The sequence below is a fragment of the Coregonus clupeaformis genome, chromosome 8, assembly GCF_020615455.1.
Source record: "Coregonus clupeaformis isolate EN_2021a chromosome 8, ASM2061545v1, whole genome shotgun sequence".
NCBI lineage: Eukaryota > Metazoa > Chordata > Actinopteri > Salmoniformes > Salmonidae > Coregonus > Coregonus clupeaformis.
The window spans coordinates 47,406,921-47,434,144 of NC_059199.1; the positions used below are offsets into that span (position 1 = coordinate 47,406,921).

The 27,224-nt window shown below is 44.5% G+C and overlaps 1 protein-coding gene across 1 annotated transcript in view; it reads right to left on the bottom strand.

Annotated features, from left to right (window-relative positions):
• Window positions 1-27,224, bottom strand: part of LOC121571846 (zinc finger transcription factor Trps1-like) — a 158,914-nt gene that overhangs the window by 87,086 nt on the left and 44,604 nt on the right. The window contains exons 4-5 of the mRNA XM_041883586.2: window positions 24,852-26,014; window positions 4,556-5,231 (exon numbers count right to left, since the gene is read on the bottom strand). Of these exons, the coding sequence (XP_041739520.2) occupies window positions 4,556-5,231; window positions 24,852-26,014 (1,839 nt within the window). The remainder of the gene's footprint in view (window positions 1-4,555; window positions 5,232-24,851; window positions 26,015-27,224) is intronic.

Genomic DNA, 27,224 nt, shown 5'->3' on the forward strand with positions numbered 1-27,224 from the left:
GATGACATGGTAACTCCCTGTCCCTCTCTCCTCTGTCAAAAAAAGGGGAAATATATAAAAACACCAGGATGTTTGTGCCTCCAAAACCCTCTCTCCACTCGTCTAATTTTGAATCTCTGGACTAATATACTGGCAGATATTTAGTTCTTCAGAAACACCCCTTCTTCCTCCTGAGTCTCTCTGCTGAGTGCGTACTCCAACCCCCATCAAAAGCCCTTAACCCAGACACCACTCCCCTCAGGTCGTCTACATCACCAGGGGTCAAATTGGAGCCCCAGGTGATTAATTTGGCTTCACCTTATCACACACACACACACACACACACACACACACACACACACACACACACACACACACACACACACACACACACACACACACACACACACACACACACCCCTCTCTATCTGCCTATTGAAGTCTCTGTATGAAGGAATTATTGGTTAATATTAGAAGAACCCCTTCAGTCTTTGCCTATGCCACTGGGATATCGAGAGAATCTAAGAACAGAACTGAATCAAATAAGCTGTCTGAAGGAATGGCCCATGGCAGGATCGGAGGGGGTTGGATCAAAAACATTCAGAGCGCGTCCTTGACAGACAAGCATTCCTTTAATGCTATCCTCTACCTCCACGGTGTTCAAGAGACATTTTATAAAAGTGAGAGGGATATTTCACCCCTGGAGACCAACACAGGTGGGCCTATCAACTAGTTTTGAAAAGTTTTGAGATGTGTGATGTTTCAGCCAGTCTACAGGACTCAAAACTTGATTTCTAAATATATTATTTGAGCTTTAATAGTACAACACAATTGCATGAATGTATTCGTCATCCATGTTGTACAAATATAGAAAGTAAGCTTTTCTGCCATTATTCTGAGTTTGACGAACACAAGCCAAAACACACACACGCACACATTACACGCTTGCATTGTTCTGTTGGTAGGTGAAATCGCTAAACACCAGTTAGCAACAGAGACAGGAAGCTGCAGAGACACAGCAGCAGAGCAGCAGAGAGCGGAGCAGCAGAGAGCCGAACAGCAGAGAGCAGAGCAGCAGAGAGCAGAGCAGCAAAACAGCAGAGCAGCAGAGCAGCAGAGAGCAGAACAGCAGAACAGCAGAGAGCAGAGCAGCAGAACAGCAGAGAGCAGAACAGCAGAACAGCAGAGAGCAGAACAGTGGCTGAGTGGAAGCTGGAACTTCACAGTGGCTGAGTGGAAGCTGGAACTTCACAGTGGCTGAGTGGAAGCTGGAACTTCACAGTGGCTGAGTGGAAGCTGGAACTTCACAGTGGCTGAGTGGAAGCTGGAACTTCACAGTGGCTGAGTGGAAGCTGGAACCTCACATTGTTGAGTGTCACGGTGCCTGATCTCCGTACCTCAGGGAGATGTTGTGGCTTCACAGTGGTTTGTTTAACAGTGTGTGTGTGTGTCTGTATATGTATGTTTGCACACACATCTGAGTGGGTGTGAGTGTGTGTATCTGTGTGTGTGTTTGTATATGTGTGCGTACGTGCTTGAGTGCGTGCTTGGCAGGGCAGAGCCTCATCAAGACTCAGATTCTTTAGTGGTTACTTGGACAGCCCTTAAGAAGAGAGCCTGCATGGCTATGACTGCCATGAAGGCCAGAGGAGATGGAGAAGGCAACACTTTGAACACAGTCTTAATTGCTTAATGTTGCACTGACTGGCAAGTCATGTGAGAATTCAATTGATGACTCTACTAGGAGCTCTGCAACCATCGGTACTGTTGTACTGTCACTGAGTGTTCCTACTATAAATCATCATAAACCATCATAAACCCTGCCCCGGTCGTTCTGCTTTGAACCAGAGGATTTGTCAAAAGAAAATAACAGACGGACTGACGGACGGACAGACAGACAGACAGATACATTTCTAGCCGTCACTTTCCTGTTAGCCAACATCAGGACCACCAGGGTTGTCATTGTGGCCCAGCAAACCAACTGGGATAAATGATCTAGCTTAGTGATTAAAGTTTTGATTTCATATTGATGATATTATAATTAATGGCAATGAATGATGTCATTGGACATGTAATCGTGCAAGTGTTAATTTTCCCCTGTGACATCAATAAAATCTGTAATCTGTGACTAATTTGAGACACACAGCAACCCATGTCACAGATTAAAACCTGAGAATATGAACCTGGTTTCTCAGGTTCTTATGATTTAAAAACACCTCCCTTTACTTTGCTTTGCACCATGTTATAATTCTAGGCGATGACTCATAAGCTAAGTCATGGTAACTGAAAAAACATTGTGACGATCGACGCTAGAAACCTCAGCGCCCTTCTGAGACCCATTAAACCCTGAGCTGTCCCGAAACATTCTGATTCAACATTTCCTGAAGGCTATGGTCTAATCTCCGCCCGATCCTTTCACACACTGCGCCGACACGCCTTAGATAATGACTTAACCGCGCTGCACAGTCGTGCCACACCCGAACCTGGTGTCTGCCAACACAGCCAGGGCTGCCAATGTCTCCCCAACCCAGAACTGTCCAGAAAGAGAAATGCCAAAGACAACAGAGATTGACTGAGACTGAATAACGCACAAAAACACATTATTCATATCCACACAGCCCAGTTCTGATGTTGAGAGACAAAATCTGCTTTTTGCTTTTTAAAACATCAGACAATGATGGGGTTTGGATGGAGAGCTCGCAGGAAGTGTGGCTGTCCCCACGGGCAGCCGACAGTTTCTCAATGTTCTGTGTCAAAGGAGTTGATTGAACCGTGGGTGAAGCACAGCAGATGGGAGCAAGAGATGTCAGAGCTTTGTGGGATAACCCGCCACCACCTCCCACCTCCCTCTGTTAAGTTCAGCCCTGCCCCAGTTCAAGGTTAACGCTAGCACACTTCGAGAAGACATAACATCTCAACATTCAACGGATCATATCATGAATCCGTTGAATCCACAATGAAATATATACAATTGCCTGACATTGTGGAGAAGCTATTTCAAATGGAGACCAATTCTACTTCAATGTCAGATAGCAGTGGTGGTGAAGGCTTCGGAAGAATTACATTAAAGGCCTCTTTGTGAGGCAATTGTCTTCTTCTAACAGTGAATTCTAAGGCAGTCTGTTTCTGCCACGCCGTGTCTCTCCACACCTTTATAACTACAGACAAGCCCCAAAAATAGCCTGCACCGCCAGTCTTATCTCTGACTTTAAACACTGTTTTGTAGATATTTATGAAACTCACTAAGCATGACTGAATGGGGCCTGTAGGCATTTTGTGGAAAATATCCTGATGCCTCTGAGTTAGCGGTAAATCTCCACTGCACTGTACAGTATAAACACAGAACACGCACACACATTTACGTAATTTAGCAGACGCTCTTATCCAGAGCGACTTACAGTTAGTGAGTGCATACATTTTCATACTGGCCCCCCGTGGGAAACGAACCCACAACCCTGGTGTTGCAAGCGCCGTGCTCTACCAACTGAGCTACAGGGGACCACATACACACACACACGCCAGATACTGCTGCTGATCTTTGTGATCACTGTGATCTCTTCTCTCTGACAGTGTGTGAGGTGTGGGATGATGACTCATCGTTTTCTCGTCTCCAAGTCATTGTGAAGAGTCCTTCAAGATGGCCGCTGTGTTGTTAGTTGTTATTTATTAACTTGTACACTATGTGCTGATGTCCCCTGAAAGACATGATTGACATCCTGGGAGTCAAACGCCGATGTCGGATCCACAAAGCGGGCTTTCCACGACAACCCAAAGACCCGTTGGGAGTGTCAGAACGAGTGAGAACATTAACTCCAAAGCCAAATGAACCAGCGAGACAGATTCAATACAAACCGCACTGAGTCAATCAAGTCTTAATGTGAGATTCTTATCTCTGAATTAAAAGCAGCTGCATACAGAAAGGAAGGCCTCTATTGACAAAAAGCCAGACATTTGTTTACTCTTCACTTCCTCATTGAACCGCTGTTTTTAACTGTGTGTGTGTGTGTGTGTGTGTGTGTGTGTGTGTGTGTGTGTGTGTGTGCGTGTGCGTATGCATGCCTATGCCAGTGCGCACGTGTGTGTGTGAGAGATGTAGCCATTGTTGTATCTGTAAGTCTCAGGGTGGCTGGAAACAATATCTCAATTAGACCGGTCGGAGCTCAGAGGGCGAGCTAACCAGAGGCGGTTCATTCTGCTGTTCTGCTGGCTTGGTCTTACCTCATTAAGGCCGAGCAGGGGAGAGTGCACGGGGAGACAAACATCAGATTTGGGGGATTGATAGACATGGTGGGAAACTAGAGTGAGACACTAAGGATGAGAAGGATGTGAGGGATGGGGACATAATAGAGGCTCTCTGGTGTGGCACAACTCTGAGCTCCACCATTCATCATTCAGGGACAATGGCTTCAAAATGGCTGCCACCTTGGTTCTCTCTCTCTCTGCACTTAGGCCATTAAAACACAGGAGAACAGAGTCCTATACAGGCTGTTTTTTCATGAACAGAGATGGGTAGTGGAGTGAAAAAACTAAACAAGAGTGAGGGTGAGGAAGGAGAGAGAGTGGAGAGTTTACTTACCCGTAGGAGCGACTGGGACTCCTCCTTCGCGGCCTTGCCTTCGGTGGGTGAGGAGTACTGCTGCACCAGATGCCCGGGCTTCTCAGCACCGCCGGGGGGCTGTCCTGACAGGAAGGCCTTGGCGTCGACCCCCCCCAGGCTGAACACCAGGCCTGGGGAGTCCCTGAGCACTGCCGACCCCCCCTTCTGCTGGTGGTGCTGCTGCTCCTGAGAGGCGGCCACAGCATTGAGTAGATTCAGGGCGCCCTGGGGGAACTGGGCCGGACTACCCCTCAGGATGTCCCCGGCCCGCTCCTTAGGCACCCATACTAGGCCTGCTGCGTGGGCTTGGGCCTGGGCCTCTCTGGCCTCCACCCATCCCTTGGGGCCCTGGGTCTCCTTCTCATCCAGGGCCTCACTCTTCACCCCCCCCTCGGCCCCCGGCCCTGCCTCTGCGGCGCGGCCCTCCGGGGGAACCAGACTGTAGAGCTTGAGGTCACCCTTGCTCTCCTCCTTGATGCTGAGGGTGGAGGGGGTGGTGGCAGAGCAGCCGTTGGTGGTGGCGGAGGAAGCAGAGGGATGAGAGGAGGAGGCAGAGGACTCCTGGCAGTGGGCCGTGTTGAAGTGATCCAGCAGTGATGATGTGTCGGAGGCCGTGAAGCTACAGTGGCGGCACCGGCAGCAGCCGTGGACTCTCCTACAGGGGGCAGACAATGGAAGGGTTAATGAAGAAGGGAGGGAGAGTCTACAGGGACAGACATGGAGGGAGGTAGACAACATCAAAGGATGAATAGTGTGCCAGTCTTGACCATGAGAAAGCATACATTGACAGGCAGGGAGAAATATTGTCAGGAATTGAATACCAGTGCAACCTTGGTCAACATGAGTGTAGGTTTTTTAATCAAAACATGAGTTCAATCAATTAAGTTATTTCAATTGAACGAATCTCACTGGTTTACTCTATCTCTCACTCATCTCACAAGCATTCTCCAACCTCCGACCATCATATAATGTATCAAATTCACCAATAATTACGATACACCACATGAAAACCTCAGCTAAATAACCAGTTGGGTTTTGCTCAGAAACACAATGAACCATCACAGCAGGATCAAAATGCTTAAATTTCCTGTTAATGTAGCCATGTCCCCACAGAGAGACCCAATGCATGGATTCCCAAATAAATAAACAACTTCATCGCCCACTCCTGTTTATTTTACCAGCATCAACAAGAGTGCTAGGAGCGTGGCCATTCATCCATAGCCTCAACTTTTCAGACTTATAAGCATGCATGCACGCACGCACGCCTCCAAAAGGCTTAGTGACCGAAGGTCAGTTACACTATGAATAACTTCATTGTTGAACAAAGGCAAAGTCCTGTCAGCTTCTCTTTAACTCTACACTCTTAGAAAAAAAGGTGCTATCTAGAACCTAAAAGGGTTCTTCGGCTGTCCCCATAGGAGGACCTTTTGAAGAACCCTTTTTGGTTTCAGGTAGAACCCTTTTGAGTTCCAAGTAGAACCCTTTCTACCTGGAACCAAAAAGGGTTATCCTATGGTGACAGCCAAAGAACCCTTTTGGAACCCCTTTTTCTAAGAGTGTAATCTGATTACGAAGCAAAATATATTTTGAATTTCTTCCTCCCACCTACCTCCAACTGAAACGCAAACAAAACAAACAAAAACAACAACAAAAAGTCATTGTTATTGCATTTATGAAATGTAATTACATCTAAAGGAATACATTTGTGCTGTTGCATTCTAGGATTTCACACTCACAAATTGAGTTTCATTCCAAAATGCTATATATCCATATTCAGAAATGTTGGTAAATTAGTTTTTATTGTTTATAGAAATTATGAAAGAGATTGGTGTTTTTTCACTATCTAATCATGGCATGGGGTTGGCCAATGACAGACATGTATTTGTTTAAACTCTATCACTTGATGGTTTAATTTCTGAGAGATTTTAGCAAAATGCTATATACCTGCCTTAAAACAAGTAGCACTGCTAGGTTTTACAGAGTCAAATGTCACAAATAACGACTTAATTATTATTATTTTTTTTTATTTTTTACAAATGATACATTTGTGTCATCAATATATCTATTTTTTTTTATTCATAAATAATTCAATAAAGTAATATGAGATGTGTATGTAAAACATTAAAATGTTGTCATTTAGCAGATGCTCTTATCCAGAGCGACTTACAGTGCATTCATCTTAAGATAGCTAAGTGAGACAACCACATAACAGGACACCAACATTCCATTCCAGTTAAACAATGGATATATAGCATTTAGCAAAAAAATATATACAGTACCAGTCAAAGGTTTGGACACACCTACTCATTCCAGGGTTTTTCTTAATTTTTACTATTTTCTACATTGTAGAATAATAGTGAAGACGTCAAAACTATGAAATAACACACATGGAATCATGAAGTAACCAAAAAAAGTGTGAAACAAATCAAAATATATTTGAGATTTGAGATTCTTCAAAGTAGCCGCCCTTTGCCTTGATGACAGCTTTGCACACTCTTGGCATTCTCCCAACCAGCTTCATGAGCTGGTCACTATGAATGCATTTCAATTAACAGGTGTGCCTTGTTAAAAGTTAAATTGTGGAATTTCTTTCCTTCTTAATGCGTTTGAGCCAATCAGTTGTGTTGTGACAAGGTAGGGGTGGTATACAGAAGATAACCCTATTTGGTAAAAGACCAAGTCCATATTATGGCAAGAACAGCTCAAATAAGCAAAGAGAAACGACAGTCCATCATTACTTTAAGACATGAAGGTCAGTCAATACGGAAGATTAAGAACTTTGAAAGTTTCTCCAAGTACAGTCGCAAAAACCATCAAGCACTATGATGAAACTGGCTCTCATGAGGACCGCCACAGGAAAGGAAGACCCAGAGTTACCTCTGCTGCAGAGGATTAGTTAATTAGAGTTAACTGCACCTCAGATTGCAGCCCAAATAAATGCTTCACAGAGTTCAAGTAACAGACACATCAACTGTTCAGGAGACTGCGTGAATCTGGCCTTCATGGTCGAATTGCTGCAAAGAAACCACTACTAAAGGACACCAATAAGAAGAGACTTGCTTGGGCCAAGAAACACAAGCAATGGACATTAGACCAGTGGAAATCTGTCCTTTGGTCTGATGAGTCCAAATGTGAGATTTTTGGTTCCAACCGCCGTGTCTTTGTGAGACACTGAGTAGGTGAACGGATGATTTCCGCATGTGTGGCTCCCACCCTGAAGCATGGAGGTGGTGGTGTGATAATGTGGGGGTGCTTTGCTGGTGACACTGTCAGTGATTTATTTAGAATTCAAGGCACACTTAACCAGCATGGCTACCACACCATCTGGTTTGCGCTTAGTGGTACAATCATTTATTTTTCAACAGGACAATGACCCAAAACACACCTCCAGGCTGTGTAAGGGCTATTTTACCAAGAAGGAGAGTGATGGAGTGCTGCATCAGATGACCTGGCCTCCACAATCACCTGACCTCAACCCAATTGAGATGGTTTGGGATGAGTTGGACCGCAGAGTGAAGGAAAAGCAGCCAACAAGTGCTCAGCATATGTGGGAACTCCTTCAAGACTGTTGGAAAAGCATTCCTCATGAAGCTGGTTGAGAGAATGCCAAGAGTGTGCAAAGCTGTCATCAAGGCAAATGGTGGCTACTTTGAAGAATCTAAAATATAACATAGATTTATGTTTTTAACACTTTTTTGGTTACTACATGATTCCATATGTGTTATTTCATATTGTTGATGTCTTCACTATTATTCTACAATGTAGAAAATAGTAAAAATATATAAAAACCCTTGAGTGAGTAGGTGTGTCCAAATTTTGACTGGAACTGTATATAATTCATACACATTTAAAATATACAAATAAAATATCTGAGAAGAGTAAGATTTTACACACACATGAAGATACCCATTAGCCATAATTTCTGATTAAACTAACATGTGTGTGTGTCACGATAACAGAATTTTGACTTCAATACCTATACCAGGTTTAGTATCACGATACTCGATACGGAAATGATACTCAATAACAAAACGATACTCGATACCGAAACGATACCACAGCAAAAAAAAAGAAATCGAGCGTATTAGCTAAAGTCACAGAATAACCACTGGGCTTTATTTTTTTCAACATTGAACAATATTTTGATAACTGGTAGAACAACTAAAATAAATAGAATATCTTCTATTCTATAGTCAATTCCGTTCAAAAATAAATCACCATATTAAATAACAGAAGAATAGGTCGTTTTCAATCAAGCGTCACAGTATGTTCAATTTGGCTGCTAGGGGGCAAGGAGACCACCAGCTCCGCTAAAACCAGTGACAACTATGTGCCATTGTGCCAACTATGTGCCATTGTTAAATAAATGTTATAACTGTTTTGTTTTAATATTATCACCTATTGAGCATAGTCAGAACTACACATTTCTGATTATTCCATGCAAAACAATTGTGCACATTTAGCTCTATCATCAGAGTTATACAGCAAGTAACTGCATGCTTTTCATGATCAGTAAACTTCAATGATCATGTAATTTCAGATACGTGAAGGTACTTATCCATTTAGCACGTAGCTAGCTAAACGAACAACATAATTTAACTTGCTTCAACAGAGATTAGGCTTTTGGAAAGAGCTTGACATCGGCAAGTCCTCGTCCTGGTAAAGTTGTCAGTCGGACAACTAAGGGTTGGTGTGAGGTGTGACCCAGGTGCTTTGGAGGATAGACAGTAGGCAGTAGGCACAGATGGTGAAACAAGGATCTTTACTGGTGGTCCCGAAGCCAGAATACAAAATAACGGACTTATCACGATAAAAGAAAGGTGGAGCAAATAAGTCTCCAAAAACCGTCTGACAGCCAAAATACGAAATACTACCTACGACTGAAACAAATAACGAAACAGGGAGAACACTTCTCAAGTACCTGTACATAGGTCTCCGATCAGACACTGAGTAGTACTGCTGGACATAGAGAAACGAACAGAGAAAACTGAGCAAGGGAACACAGGGAAGTGAGGGCATAAATACACAGGTGAACAGGTAGACACAGGTGACACCAATAGGATGATGATTAGTCCAGACTGTGAGTGAGGAGGTGCCTAAGGTTGTCGGAGGATGACACGTACTGGGTCGCTCCGGAACTGCGACCCCCTCCTGTAACACTATAGATGGCAAGCAAGTCAAACAATATTTGGATATAGCCATCTAGTTTATCCTCTGAAAGTTTGCTTGTTAACTATCCATATTTGCGTGATCTGTTATTAGCTAGCTAGCCAATTTGAAGTGGTCCATCAATCAATATAACCTATATCATGTCTGTCAGCAGTAATTGTAATTAAACACTCTTAAAAACAATGTTGAAAATGGGAACATGTTAGCTAACTTTTCTAGGTAGGCCTACATTGGTTGGAGAAAAAAGTACATTAGGTCTACTTATCACTATGTTTAGCCAACTGTACAAAGTTTCTACCGGTAGCTTGCAAGGTAAACATTATCAGCTAACAGTACCACGGCAAATGCGCCCATCTGCTGCTTGACAAGCAGAGCCCACAAAAGATGGGAAATTAACCTAAACCACTCATACTTGTCAGGTATAGTTCACTTTTATTTTATATCACTCAAATAGCCAATTAATGTTGGCCAATATTGAGAGATATCATGAGGCTACCCTACATACTGTATCTGAAATTACTGATCATGAAAAGCATGCAGTTGCTGTATAACTCTGATGATCAGGCTAAATGTGTGAAATTGTTTTGCATGGAATTATCGGAATGCTCTTCAAGAGGTGATGATATTACAACCAAATAGTTCAAATGCATTTAACAATCCCTTGAAAATGGCACGCAGTTGTCAATGGTTTTAGCGGAGCTGTGGGTCTCGTTGCCCCCAGCAGACAAATTGAGCGTTCTACACCTTATTTTGACATTTTATTGAAAACGACCTATAGCTTACATTTTTCTTATGCAAAACCATATCTGAGACTCGGAGCATACAAAATAATGTTACATCTAAACTGTTTTAAAATGTAATTTTCTACATATTAGGGTTCATTTGATCATCTATGGCCATAATATCGGTTCAAATGACATGCATTAGACCAATTACTCATTATTCATTACAGCTAAATAATGTAATATATAAAATAAATTATTTAGATCCAAAACAACATTAAAAAAAACTTTGAAGCTCATTTCTGAAGCTTCTACAGTATATTGCAATAGTCTAAGCACCATAGAAATACAATGGATTTTACACAGCATACTACGATTCCCAGAGTGCATTTCACCTCCTAGGGTGCAATGCTCCGCCCAGGCTGCTGGCAGGCTTGTGGCTACTGCTAGCAAGCCCAGCCCAGACAAACGTGGCATAGTCTAAATATATCGATGTCATAGCCAAGTTATGAGGGTATTTCACATTACTTTTGGGTTGTAATCCTATTATAATGCTCACATGAATGTCATACTGAGTATATGTTCAAGTCATTGTCACTCAAAAAATATTCGAATTTAGTTGCTAGTAGAATAACATTACAATGCAAATGTCATGTGTAAAATAGTTTTTTATGTTGTTTTGCAACTAAACCTCCCTTGCACTGCACTGCTTTGTAACCCTTTTGCATAGTTGTTTCGGTAGGCTGGCCCGCCTCATCTGCTCTGTAAGCAGCGTATTCCCATAGTTCGCTTCTGGAGCCAGTTTTGTCAACAAGCTGCGGGCGTGGAGGTATGATGTATTCATTCAAATAACCCATGCTGTCGGCATTTTCTCTCCTCTCGCTTGCTTCTCAAAACCCTGGCTAGTTTACTACTGCCCCCTTGAGAAGATTCAGACAAATTACTAGACAGACTCGATCCTTCCAATCCATATATGACGTGAGACACATTTGACAGAAGCATAAAAAATAACAACAATTCTAGTACTGAATTTTTTTTCACGAAGCTTAGGTATACCGTGCAACACTAGTGTGTGAGTGTGTGTGTGTGTGTGTGTGTTTGCATGTGTGTATGCATGCGTTCATACTTGTGACTCTGTGACTGTGTATATGTGAGTGACCATGTGCATGCATGCCTCCATGAGTGTGTGTGTACCTAACTTTTCTACAGAGTAATCTGGCTAAACTCTTCGCAGATGCTGAACAAAGGAGCAGCCGCCTTGGCCTCTCTCTCTAGTCTCTGTCAGTCAGCATTATGGCTTCGAGCCACGAGAGATCCTGCCTTCTACCTGGTTTTACACCGATTACGCCATAGAGGTATTCTACCTGGTTTTACACTGACTACACCATAGAGGACTTCTACCTGGTTTTACACTGACTACACCATAGAGGACTTCTACCTGGTTTTACACTGACTACACCATAGAGATATTCGACCTGGTTTTACACCGATTACACGATAGAGGACTTCTACCTGGTTTTACACTGATTACACCATAGAGGTATTCTACCTGGTTTTACACCGATTACACCAGAGGTATTCTACCTGGTTTTACACCGATTACACCAGAGGTATTCTACCTGGTTTTACACCGATTACACCAGAGGTATTCTACCTGGTTTTACACCGATTACACCATAGAGGTATTCTACCTGGTTTTACACCGATTACACCATAGAGGTATTCTACCTGGTTTTACACCGATTACACCATAGAGGTATTCTACCTGGTTTTACACCGATTACACCATAGAGGTATTCTACCTGGTTTTACACTGACTACACCATAGAATCCTTCCATTCGGTTTTACACCAGCTGTAGAAGAGACGAGAGACCCAGCCTTAAACCAGGTTTTACACCTGCAACAGCAAAGGGGAAGCCATCAGGTTCAGTTGAACTGACAGGTGAGATCAGTTAGGCCAGCAATCAGCTTTTTCCCAGTCAAGCCCCGTAGCAGAACCTAGAGAATAACTACAAATCAGGAAGAAGTGAGGAGAGACGGGCTTTCATCATTGAGAAGAGCCTGCTTTCCCAGCATGAAGTTTGGCAATGTGTTCGCTTAGAGACTCAGGGGCAGAGGAACAAGATCAAAGCCCTTGGAACTCCAGTACTCATAGGTGTATGTGTGTGTGTATATATTGTGTGTATAGTGTGTGTGTGTATGTGTGCATATTGTGTGTATGCATATTGTGTGTGTTTGTGTGTAGTCTGCATGCAGGCTTCTCTGATTATCTGTACTGTTTACATCTCAAAGGACCGCTGCACCAGGCCAAGAGGCCAGCTATGCCTCTAAAGAATGTCCTGAACATCTGTGATTTTTCAACGCAGCAGCGCATCCAATAATACGCTCTCAACTCTCCACAAACATACTCACCCATGAAACGGTGCCTGAGGAATGCCCGCAGCATCATCATGGACCCCACACACCTCAGCCACGAGCCGCTCACTCCCTTATCGTCAGGCAGACGGTATCAGAGCATGAGGTCTGATACCAACAGGCTCAGAGACAGTTTCTATCTACAAGCCATCAGACTGCTGAACACTTGAACTAGACTGGCCACCTGCACTGACTCTCCCCACCTTAGCACACACTAGTGTTGCACGGTATACCGAAACTTCGTTACTTTTTCAACAAACAAAAAAACTGTGTTTTTTTACATTCGGTACTTCTGTCAAGTGTGTTTCACGTGATTGAGAGGATCAAGTCTATCAGCGGAGCCCCTTTATAGTGCGAAGAGCAAAGTGCATGCTGTCCTTACTCATTCATTGCTTGAGCTGTCTGGGCTGCATTGATAGCTCCCCAGTCCCCACTTATGCTGCACAGATGTTAACAAACTTGAATAATGCAACACGGCAAGTAGAAATGTTGAAACTGTTCATTACTGTTTGCAAAACAATGTCCATACAGGCTAGAACACTTTTACAGTACAAGATGATACCGGTAGCTTCCAGCTTTAATTGTAGGTTAACTTTCCTTGTTAGCTTACAGCTGAATTCACTACCATAATACTTTGTTTGTGATAATGTGCAAAATATGCTGATTTCAAAGCTGATTGTGACCAAAAACTTTCTTAATTCACTTTGTCTCACTCGCCACCAAAAACTCATTAACTTCTTCGTCTCCCTCGCCTTACGTCTGGTTTCCACTAGATTCCATTCATAGGTTGCACCTCCGTCACTCGGTCGAGTCATGCCATTGTTATGAACGTTCTCAAGCCGCCCTCTATCGGCGGCGTCATAGTGGTGCCCTAAAGTGGTAAACCCAGTCAATCTGGACGGAGGCTAACTACGGTTTAGTCTAAATTACACTATAGTGCCTCGAAATACGATGACATTGCTAAAGTAGTCCAATATTATCACGTCGTCAAATGTATTACTCTAGACAGATGGCAATGGTGTCATTAGCTAGCAAAGTTAGTCAAAAATAGCTAGCAACGCTAACATTAGCTAGCTAAAATCCGGTGGCCTCCCCTCAATCTTAGCTAGCTAGCTAACATTATACTGGTCAATCTGGTGACATTAAAATGATGACTAAAGGTTTCTCTACTAATTATTTGCCTCCTTTTGAATGTCATTGTATTTCCAAGCCACTGTAATGCACTTTTGATGAAGTCTTCATCAGTGCTCATTGACGATGCATTGAGTAGAACGCTCAGTTGGGCATCAGTCCAAAACTAACGTTAAAAACAATATTGTGACGAAACATGCAACCCATGAATAGCCACAAAGTCAGATTGCACAGCCACATTCTGCCTCGCGAAAGACATCATTACTTTCTTAAAGAGACAGCGCACACTTTTATAAAAGAAGAGATTGCTTCTTCTATGCAAATGTTGTTGATCAGTACAATACAATAATATGTTCTCCTAGCAGTTGCCAATAAAATAAGTCCTAAATGGAAGGGATTGTTTGTCATCTGTAGCCTCATGAAATCAGCTAAACAATGCATGCACACACTCCTATTGAATAATATTCATTCACCTGTATTGTGAACATACCTAGGCTACATCTTGATTTACCCAGTTTATCAGTAGAGATTTACCAAATAAATGACCATTATATTGTTTTGTAGTTACATTGGTAAAAACAAAGTCAAATTGATTGTATAATTGATTCAATTAATGCATACATTGCTGTCTCAAAATAATTGAGATAAACATTTTAAAATGTAATGATATTGAACTCAAAGATGCCCAACGATTGAACAGAGCAGTAGTTGAGTTTATCTGTATGGATCAAGTTCCATTCTGTGACTTTGGCTAATATGCCTTCTTGTTTTGTTGCGGCATTGTTTTGCTATCGTTGTGGTATCAAATATCGTGATGGTATCAAGTATCGTGATACTAGATGTGGTATCGTTATCGAAGTAAAGATTCTGGTAATGTGACAACACACACACACTCAATCACGCACACACCCACACAGATATACAGTCATCCACACACACACACAACACACAACACACACACACACCCCACACAAACACACACCCACACAGATATACAGTCATCCACACACACACATTCAAGCTACACACACACATCACAACTGCTGCTACCAGATTCTTATTATTATTGCTAAATACTGCACAATTTATACATTTGCCCCCCACTCCCCACTCTGACTATAAATTGTGCCTTCCTGTATTATACTTATGCTAAAATGTTTATTATATTCTACTGAGACGTTTACTTTATGTTCGTATTCTTATCTTTTATTATTTCTTAATGTTGTAGCACTGTCCAGAAGGAACCTGGAAGTAAGCATTTCGTTGGACAGTGTATACCATGTGTATTCTGTACATTCAACAACAACAACAAAAATTAAACTTGAAACACAGGGCCACAAGCACACTTGCAATAGTGCGGAAAATCTATATTAGCATGTACTCTCACGCACATACACAAAATGCAACACACAGAGACAAACAGAGACACACACACGCCAGCATTTGTTTCATCACTCAGTTCACACACTCAGCCAACGCACCTATCCAGAACCTAGAGAACCTAGAAAATACGGTGTAGATCTAGACTGTACTAAACGTTCAGACGCCCTCTTGCTCATGCCCCAACTACAAACCAGGAAGAAGTGAGGAGAGACGGGCTTTCATCATCAAGAAGAGCCTGTTTTCCCAGCATGCAGTGTGTCAATGAGTTCGCTTAAAGTCAGACACAGACACAGGGGTAGAGGAACAAGATCAAAGCCCTTGGAATTCCAGCACACATATGTGTGTATGTGTGAGCGTGCGAGTGTGTGTGCGAGTGTGTGTGTGTGTGTTTGCGAGTGTGTGTAGTCTCTGCAGGCAGGCTTCTCTGATTATCTGTACTGTTTACATCTCAAAGGACCGCTGCACCAGGCCAAGAGGCCAGCTATGCCTCTAATGAATGTCCTGAACATCTGTGATTTTTCAACGCAGCAGCACATCCAATAATATGCTCCCAACTCCCCACACACATGCACACGTATACTCACTCACACAGGGCTCTACGGGACCTTTTTTACAAAGAGCACGTGTGTGCCTAAGATGTAGGCGCACACAAAGAAATTTAGGAGCACAATTAAAAATGTTTGAGGTAATAAAGCTAGAATCCTTCATTTTTATAGGCGCACTGGTGCTCCTAAGTAAAAATCCCAGGTCGCACAGCAAAATATTTAGGCACATATGCAAGTAAAATGTTTGCACTGTAGAGCCCTGTCACACACACAGGGCCACAAGCATATTTGCGATAGTGCGGAAAATCGACAGTATATTAGCATGTACTCTCACTAACATACACAAAATAAGACACACAGAGAAACAGACACACGCATGCTTGACGCACGCACATATACACAGACCAGCATACGTTTCATCACTCACATTGCACACACTCAGCCAACGCATCTATCCTCTGGGCTAGCGTAGCATGGTTTTCTTCATCATAAAACAACTATTTTCCTCCAATCCCAGAAAACAAACGACATTACATACAAATTCAATTACAGCTTCGTGAGAATAAACGGACAAGTGTGCAACCTGAGACACACTGGTTGTTTTCCGTGGTTTTATTAGAGGGGAGTTATGGTGAGCGATAGAGACAGAGCCTCCTCCACGACCAATCCTTCCAGCCACAGACACTTTCACTTATCATTACGCTTTAAAATGAGAAGAGAGATCTCTCTCTCTCTCTCTCTCTCTCTCTCTCTCTCTCTCTCTCTCTCTCTCTCTCTCTCTCTTCTCTCTCTCTCTCTCTCTCTCCCCCCCCCCCCCTCCTCTCTCTCTCTCCCCCCCCCCCCCCCTCTCTCCCTCTCTCTCTCTCTCTCTCCTCTCTCTCTCTCTCTCTCTCTCTCTCTCTCTCTCTCTCTCTCTCTCTCTCTCTCTCTCTCTCTCTCTCTCTCTCTCTCTCTCTCTCTCTCTCTCTCTCTCTCTCTCTCTGCTGAAGGCAGCAACAGCTCACACACACAAAGGACAGCCTGCGTCCAACATAAATCGCTATCCTCTCCTCTGCCGACCTCACTGACAGCAAACACAAATATTTCTGTCGACCCAAAACCGAGAGTTGATCATTGGCTAGCCCAGGGACGTGGTGTAACGGGCTCTTCTCTGGATGTTCCCTGGCTGTAATATATAATTACAGTAGACTATCATTTGCCAGATATTGTTTCTGCTAAAATGTATATAGGATTGATGATGTTTATTGATTGGATTAGGGTCAGACTTAGACAGCACTGATACATAAAAGTTAACATTTTGTTTTACAAAATTTTAATGCTGTTCAACAAAATATTATTTAAAGTTTCAAATAAACACCATATTATCAGCTAAAATGCAGACATTTTACAGTATATTTATATATCTAAATTCATACTTGGGAATAGATCATTTTTAATGATTTTTGCTTTATTCATGACCTAGTACCCACTCTAAATTTAACAAGTTACAGACCTGGGAATAATGAGGTGGTTTAATTGAGGTGTTTCTTCAAATAGAATACCAACATTTATGGCTCAATTACTGCCATATAAATAGTTTTAGTATTAACAATTATTTTTACACAAAGCTGTGAAAAGTGTTTATTTGTTTCCACAGTAGAGTGATCAAAAGGCAACATTATTTAATTTATTTAATTCAATTAAGGAAAAGTTAACATCATTTTCCTCCAATTTACAAACTAACTGTTTAACAGTCATTTAAATGCATTGTTCGTCTTGTCCCTTTGTGGCTTAAAAATTAATTTAACCTTTGAGTAATTGTTTGAGCCATGAGAAGAACAATTATATCTATAAATCGAATTAGCAGAGTAGGGGAGAGTGGGGTAAGTTGGGCCATTTTTTACATTCAACATTACTCTGTCAAGGGAAATATAGTATTCGTTTTAACAAAAATGTCAACATATATTTCAGGATGTTGTGCATCCCTGGAAATAATCCAGGGCATGGGGTAAATTGAGCCGCGGGTTAGGGTAAGTTAAGCTGCCTACATATGTCTGTACTGAATTTAATATTACCACTACCTTTTTAACCATGTCCATCTTTATTTCCCAAACACAATTCAACACAATCACAATCGCTTTTTGTCTTTTAAGCATTTTAAGTATCTTATACTTTTTTTTAAACACTTTTAACATAGGCCAGGCCCTGGTGTAATTGTATTTTATTTATATTTTTTAAGGGGTAGAGCAGCTTTAATATAGCAGATAGATTGCAGCTTCCATCAATGTAATTGTCTGCATCACTTCCAACCCCCCATACATTTTTTTGAAAATATATATATACACTACCGGTTTTAGAACACCTACTCATTCAAGGGTTTTTCTATATTTTTATTATTTTCTACATTGTAGAATAACAGTGAAGACATCAAAACTATGAAATAACACATATGGAATCATGTAGTAACCAAAAAACTGTTAATCAAATCAAAATATATTTTATATTTGAGGTTCTTCAAAGTAGCCACCCTTTGCCTAGATGACAGCTTTGCACACTCTTGGCATTCTCTCATCCAGCTTCATGAGGTAGTCACCTGGAATGCATTTCAATTAACAGGTGTGCCTTCTTAAAAGTTAATTTGTAGAATTTATTTCCTTTTTAATGTGTTTGAGCCAATCAGTTGTGTTGTGACAATGTGTGTGTGTGTGTGTGTGGCCTACCTTGGCTAAGGACGTGAGGGTGTATGTCTCCTCCTGCTCGGTGTGCGCCCAGAGTAAGGCACCTAGGCACCTCCCAGCGGATAAGTTACAACCTTTACCAGTTCCACAACGACCATGGTCTCAGCTAAGTGTTGATTTCCTGACTGATCTTCCCCTCTCCCAAGGTAACAGCACCATCCTGGTCGTTGTGGACAGCTTTTCCCAGGCCTGCCGCCTCCTTCCTCTGCCCGGTCTCCTCACGGCTCTGCAAACTGCGGAGGCCCTGTTTACACACGTCTTCCGGCACTACGGGGTACCAGAGGATATAGTGTCTGACCAAGGTCCCCAGTTCACATCCAAGGTCTGGAAGGCGTTCATGGAACGTCTGGGGATCTCGGTCAGTCTGACCTCTGGCTTCCACCCCGAGTCTAATGGGCAGGTGGAACGGGTAAATCAGGATGTGGGTAGGTTCCTGCGGTCCTACTGCCAGGACCGGCCGGGGGAGTGGTCAGTGTTCTTGCCATGGGCAGAATATGCCCAGAACTCTCTCCGCCACTCCTCTACTAACCTAACACCATTTCAATTTGTTTTAGGTTACCAACCGTGGCACCAGCGCCAGACCGAGGATCCTGCGGGGGATGACCGGTTTTGGTGCGCGGAGGAGATGTGGGACGCTGCCCACATTCACCTCCAACGCGGCGTGCGTCGTCAGAAGGCCAACGCTGACCGCCACCGCAGTGAGGCCCTGGTCTTCGTACCGGGGGATCAGGTCTGGCTCTCAACCCGGAATCTGCCCCTCCGCCTGCCCTGCCGGAAGCTGAGCCCGCGGTTTGTGGGGCCGTTCAAAGTCCTGAGGTGAATCAACGAGGTCACCTATAGGTTATTACTTCCCCCTGATTACTGTATTAACCCCTCGTTTCATGTGTCTCTCTTCAGGCCGGTGGTGGCTGGTCCGCTCCAGGAGTCTGAGGTGCGGGAGGTCCCTCCACCTCCTCTGGACATCGAGGGGGCCCCGGCGTACTCTGTCCGTTCCATCCTGGATTCGAGACGTCGGGTGGGGACCTTCAGTACCTCGTGGAGTGGGAGGGGTATGGTCCGGAGGAACGGTGCTGGGTCCCGGTGAGGGATATCCCCTGTTGCGGGATTTCCACCGTCGCCATCCGGCTCGCCCTGCTCCGCTTCCTCTTGGCCATCCCCGAGGCCGGGGTCGGCGCGCTGCTGTAGCTGCGTGTCAAGGTGGGGGTACTGTCACGACTTCCGCTGAGGCTGTCTCCCCTCCTTGTTCGGGCAGGTTTCGGCGTTCGTCGTCACCGGCTTACTAGCCACTGCCGCTCCATATATCATCATTCCATTTGTCTTGTCTTGTCTTGTCTTGTGTGTAATTGAAACCTGGTTCATATCCCCTCATTAGTCTGTGTATAAGTGTTCCCTCTGCCCCCTTGTCCTTGTGGGTGATTGTTTTATGTGAGTTGAGTGTAGCTCGGTGGAGCTGCTCGTACCTTGTATTGTCGGGGTAGATTATTCCCCTGTGCCTGTATTTTGTTGGAGCTACCAGTACCTTGTATTGCCGGGGTAGATTATTCCCCTGTGCCTGTATTTTGTTGGAGCTACCCATACCTTGTATTGCCGGGGTAGATTGTTCCCCTGTGCCTGTATTTTGTTGTCGCTATCCAGCGCAACTGTGTACGACGGAATAAACTCTGTATTCAGTGATTTACCCTCCTGCGCCTGACTCCTTCTAATCACACTCATCACACAGAGTTAGAATTCAAGGCACACCAGCAAGGTTACCACAGCATTCTGCAGAGTTACGCAGTTCCATCTGGTTTGGGCTTAGTAGCACGATCATTTGTTTTTCAACAGGACAATGACCCAACACACCTCCAGGCTGTGTAAGGGCTATTTTACCAAGAAGGAGAGTGATGCATCAGATGACCTGGCCTCCACAATCCCCTGACCTCAACCCAATTGAGATGGTTTGGGATGAGTCGGACGGCAGAGTGAAGGAAAAGCAGCCAACAAGTGCTCAGCATATGTGGGTACTCCTTCAAGACTGTTGGAAAAGCATTCCAGGTGAAGCTGGTTGAGAGAATGCCAAGAGTGTGCAACACTGTCATCAAGGCAAAAGGTGGCTATTTGAAGAATCTCAAATATAAAATATATTTTGATTTGTTTAACACTTTTTTGGTTACTACATGATTCCATATGTGTTATTTAATAGTTTTGATGTCTTCACTATTATTCTACAATGTAGAAAATAGTACAAATAAATAAAAGCCCTTGAATGAGTAGGTGTGTCCAAACATTTGACTGGTACTGTATATGATGTGTGTGTATGACAGAGGGAGAGGGGAAAGAGAAAAGTTAGAGAGAGGTGGCAAAAAATAAATTGTGTTTAATTTCCACGGCCATTGATGGTATTAAACCGCTGCTCTCAACATGATTGCAGTATCAAAAAATCTGCACTCTCTCCAAAATACATAACAATGATTTTATTGATGTAGTAAAAAAAAAATTCTGTGTCAGTATTGAGTGGATGTAATTTGTGCGCTATGAAATGAAACTCCCACACCAGTGAACATGCTCAATATTGGGTGTTTTACGAGGGCCGGTCGGCAGATGCAGAGCTGTGGGGCGAACTGGACTGAATCACACCATCGTGACGGACAGATACCCTGACATCACTGAGGAAATGGAAACTCTGGCCCAGCACGACTGGTAGCTGGTTTGCTCCGTACACCTCTCCCTGAGGAAGAGGAGGAGGGGGAGAAGGAGGGAGCTGGAAGGGTTTTCCTCCCCTTGTACAGGTACACTAGGCAGGATGCAGAGAGAGGAGACTGATAATCCGGGACAGGGGGGGCTGAGCTGGAGAGGCTGGAGGGGGACTGAGCTGGAGAGACTGGGGGGGGGACTGAGCTGGAGAGGATGGGGGGGCTGAGCTGGAGAGGCTGTGGGGGGACTGAGCTGGAGAGGCTGGGGGGGGACTGAGCTGGAGAGACTGGAGGGGGACTGAGCTGGAGAGGATGGGGGGGGCTGAGCTGGAGAGGCTGTGGGGGGACTGAGCTGGAGAGGCTGGGGGACTGAACTGGATAGGCTGGGGGGCTGAGCAGGAGAGGCTGGGGGGGCTGAGCTGGAGAGGCTGGGGGGGCTGAGCTGGAGAGGCTGGGGGGGGCTGAGCTGGAGAGGCAGGGGGGCTGAGCTGGAGAGGCTGGGGGGGACTGAACTGGATAGGCTGGGGGGGCTGAGCTGGAGAGGCTGGGGGGGCTGAGCTGGAGAGGCAGGGGGGGACTGAGCTGGAGAGACTGGGGGGCTGAGCTGGAGAGGCTGGGGGGCTGAGCTGGAGAGGCTGGGGGGGCTGAGCTGGAGAGGCAGGGGGGGCTGAGCTGGAGGGGCTGGGGGGGGCTGAGTTGGAGAGGCTGGGGGGGGCTGAGCTGGAGAGGCTGGGGGGCTGAGCTGGAGAGGCAGGGGGGGACTGAGCTGGAGAGGCAGGGGGGCTGAGCTGGAGAGGCTCGGGGGCTGAGCTGGAGAGGCAGGGGGTAAAACATGTTACAGTGGAAGTCTTTCATACCTGAGCTGTGCAGGGTAACGATGCTCTGTAAATATTGTAAGGCCTAAAGGCTGACAGAAAATGTAACGTGTGTGTGTGCTCTGTGCTGCTCAATATTACATTGTGATACACCTCTTCATCTCTTCATTGTTCCTGATAGAGAATGTTTCCCCCCTCTGCTCTGCTCTCACTGGAGGTTGATTTATAGGGATGGCCTCAGACAGGTTGGGTAGGCTGTGTGTGTGTGTGTGTGTGTGTGTGTGTGTGTGTGTGTGTGTGTGTGTGTGTGTGTGTGTGTGTGTGTGTGTGTGTGTGTTTGCTAATGTGTGTGCATGTGTGTGTTTATGTGTGTGTGTGTACGATGGCTCAGCATTAGTATGGTGTTCACGTCCAGGCTGCAGGGTGGGTGGGGTCTGGAGGTGAGTGAGGAGGTGACCAGAACATAAATCTACAGCACAGATCCAGACCAGTACAGACCATTAAGGCGTCTGCATACATAGGTTTGGTTTGCTCCTAGCGAACTCGGCTAGGCGAAGCACCATCTGTGCTCTCATACTCCTTAAAAGACCTTCGCTTGGAAGCATGAAAAAAAGTGTCAATATTATTGTTGTTTGTCCCTCTTGAGCCACCGTAGCAACATAGCCAGAAACACTTCCTCAAAATAGTCCAAATTATCCTAAGATAAATCAAGAAATCTGTCATTAATTTTAAAGTTTTTTTCCGAGGAGGTCTTAGTCGTGCAATTTTACATCTAACTAAGATGTTTGGTGTAGTATTTCTCAAGTGAAAAAATTTTCATAAAAAACTAGTTGTTTCTCATTGAATGAAAACAAGCACTTCATTGAAGAATGAAGGAGTTGTACCAACCAAGGGACGTAGAGTTCAGCTACAGAACTTCAACGTGCCTCAAGAAAAAAATGTGTGTGCACGAACAGCCGGAAAAAACCTGCCGAAGACCAAAACTAACAAAAACATCACAAAATGTCAGCATAATATATGCGCAAACTGTTTCGATTGGGAGGCATATGGTAAGCTTTACTCTCCCTGTACAACAGACATCATGTACGACATGCTAACTCACAGAGACACACCACAGACTGTAGTCACCACAACACACACATATGCAGGTATGTATTGTAGTTGAATGGAACAGAGTGTAATATGCACAAAGACCAATACAAACAGCAGAGGCTGGTGGGAGGAGCTATAAAAGGATGGACTAATTGTAATGGCTGGAATGGCATTAATGGAACGGTATCAAACACATCAAACATATGGGAACCACGTTTGAGTCTGTTCCATGATTCCATTCCAGTCATTACAATCAGCCGGTCCTACTATAGCTCCTCCCACCAGCCTCCTATGACATGCACACATGCACACACACAAACACACACACACACACACAGTGTCTGAGGCAGGGTATCTCCTGGGAACCCCAGCAGAAGCACGTCTGATTTCTGCTCTCTCCTCTATGCATTAGGGCTATGAGGCCTGAATACAAAAAGCACCTTATTCAGCACACACACACACACACAGACACACACAGCAACGTCAGGGTCTGGAAACAGAGCCCCTCCGAGCCCACCTGAACAAACCTGCCAGGGTCTACGGATCATGATGGACATCACACACACACACACACACTCAATACCCCTTTTTCTCACACACTAAGGGTAGCCATTTTAGCTGCTTTGTCTCAACCTTTAAGACTTTGCCTAAAGCGGTGAGCATTTTATAAGCATTGCAGAAATTAAGCCTCCAACAAGTGATCAACAGGAAATGTGAATTATTATGTGGATTAGAATTCATGGAAATTTTTGTAGGGGTTGATAAATTTTTTGTAAGGGAAAATCAAGTCGGTAATTTCAAAGTGGAAATTACAAACATCAGAAGCCTTTTTAAACCTCAAATACAAGTTTTACATTTCCTGCATTGCACTTCTATTAGATTTACCATAATTGATTTCTTAGCGCTCTGGCACTGCGTCTGTAAAGGCTTTAAGCAGACATATGGATCGAGCTTCTGCACAAGACTCACTTCTATCAATACATTCCGAAACAGCCAAATCTAAACAGGCCGCTGAGCTGAAAAGGAAAAATGCTCTGTAATTGATATCTTATGTGGAGGTATAACAGAAGGTAATAGAGTGATTTCAGTGGCTCAGTTATCTATTATATGGTTCTGTTGCAGAGTATTTTCCATAACCCCTCACCCCCGATACACACGCACACAGGCAGGCACTCACACATAAATACACACACACACACACACACACTTGGCAAAGGCAAGACTAAATCTAAACCCACAAAAGAGGTTATTGAATTACCTGACTTTTAACATTTCACTATCGATTCCCTAAAGTTGATTAACTACATGTACTGTGTGTGTCAGCGCAAAGCTGCTGCTCATTATGAGCTAAACTGCATTTACTTCAACGTCACAACAACAGATAATCTCATAACCCAAAGTTGAATTAAGAACAATGTCAACAATGCTTACACTAGCTGGACTCGAACACTGAGCCATGATGCATGATACCACACTGAACTAACATTTTTACCAATGAAAATCAGGTTTTCAATGTGAAGCTGAACCAAACCTTAACTAATTGACTGGTCGACTAACTACAACGTGAGCAACCTGTTTGCAAATAAACTCCAACTCAACTCCCCACTACTCACCTGTAGTGACGGAAGATATCCTCCTCCACATCTGTGATGAAATGGCACTTGGTGCACGAGTGCTCCCCGTGAGGGCCCTTGGGGGCCAAGATCCTCCCCGACTCGGCGCCCTCCTCCTCGGGCTTGACCTCCATCACGCCGTGGGTGGCATGGGCGCTGTCGTAGTGCAGCAGGAGCAGGTCGATGTCGCTGGTAGCGTAGGGACACTGGTCACACAGGTGGGTGACGCTGGGCCTGGGGGACGGGGAGCTGCCCTGGGGAGACAGCTGGAGGAGGAGGCGGGCACAGTGGGAGCAGGTACTCTTCCTGCAGGCGAACGGGTAGGAAATCTCCCCCAGGTGCTTCTCGGGGCTGCAGAGGCCGCGCGGGCAGAATGGACAGTGCTTGATGGTGCACTTATGGATGCTGTGGGCCTGCTGGTAGTGGCGGAGCAGAGGCGCCACCACGATTACCTCGGGCCCGTGGTTCATGGAGTAGCGGAAGTCACAGAACTGGCAGTTGTAGCTTGTCACCACCGTCTCTGGGTCTGTTGCCCCCGTCGTGCCACCCGTTCCTGTCTTGTCTTTCCTCCGGCTGTGGGGGGTCAGGTCTCGATCTGGGTCTCTCTCTCTGTCCCTGGCCTTGCTGCTCCCTCGTTCCCTCTCGGCTGGGCTGCCCTCCCTGGTCCCTCCTCCTCCTCCTCCTCCTCCTCCAGGCTGGTTGTGTCTCTTCTCGTAGTGCTCAAGGAGGCGTTGTGAGCTGGGCGACTCACAGCTGAAGCTGCAGTACTTACACCAGTAATAGGCCACCGCTGTGGCCCCGCCATCGGCCCCCGTCCAGCCAGGGGAGTCGGTGGCGCGGATGGGAACGGAGTAGCCAGCCACCGAGTCGTCCTCTGCACGGACCGCCACCCGGTCCACCCACTTTCCTGGTTCCGCCCCCTCCACGCCACCGCCCCGTGTCACACAGTTCCCCCTCCTGTCCGAGCGCTTGTCGTCGTTGGGCAGCGGCGGGGGGTGGGACTTCATCTTGTTCGGGTGGGCAGACAGGAAGTGTTGCTCCAGCTCCAAGGAGGAGCTGCCCATGTAAGTGAAGTTACAGAACTTGCAGCGGAAGTACTTGGTGTTTCCCTGACAGTCCGGAGTCTTCCTCCCGATACCAATGAAGGTGCCTCCCAGCGTCACCTGGAACACAATGACGAAGAGGAAGAAACGTTTCTGTAACTCATGTTGATTATGCATTTCACTTTAATGTATTTTATCTTCCCCTGATTTACTTGAATCTTTTATTTTCCTTAGTATTATTTGCAACTATTTAATTTAATTTTTATCACAATCCTACTCTTTATTTTTTGATAAATATTTGAAAGAGGAAGGTGCTTTACAAGCCCCATGCACTTTTAATTTGTATTTTAACTCATCTTTTTTTTGTGTGTGTGAAAATAAAAAATATATAAAAAAGTGAACACAGAGCAATACATACAAACAGTGCAATATGTCAGTCAGTCAGTCAGTCAGTCCCACACACAGGCACTGGGGAAAAGCCATCCTGGCAACACCCAGCCAGAAACAGCACAGAAAGACATAGGTTACACAATAAGACCCTGATACCAGGAATGAAGAGAACAGCTTATTATCTATATATACACACACAGAGGTGAGCTCAGTTTATAATGGGTTATCAGATTTCACAATTCCATGACCAGCGATTCATTGATAAAGTGAAGATGAATTGAATTGAGCAGATAGAGGAGATGTGAAGTCTATAGAACTTGAACACTTGCGATAAATGCAGCTGATTTATATGGTAATACACACTGTATAACAATGCAGTCTATTAGACTTTATTACAAATGGATTCCCTCGTGTTATTCAACAAGGGAAATAGCAAACTGAGATTGTTTTGATGATCAAGTTGACAATGCAGCCAACCACAAGCTATATGGTAGAACAAAGGGGTTTATCTCAGAATACTATTAAAGAAACACCTGTTCCATACTTATACACAACAAATCCACTCCCTATTTCCAAAAAGCATGAAAATGGTTGTGCAGGCGTGAACATCGAGAGTGCCTCACAGGGATCAACCGTCAAGGTTGTTGTCTAGTAAACGCAACAAACCAAACCAACCTTGCAGTCAAACATGTTCCCTGAATTTCAACATCCTACACACCTTGACCTCGAAGTCTGCAACAAAACGTCTCAAATCGAAAACATAAGGGCTGCTGTGTGAAATATCCCGGAGCCAGAGAGGTTTTATAATTGGTAGGCTATCCAGTGTTTGTAAGTGGGAGGTCTTGATCCTCATGTGGTTTAAAGCAGCCTGACGTCACTTTCTAGACGATATGTAATGACTGAAACAGAGTCGGTCGCTCCTAAAACTGCCTGAAGAGAC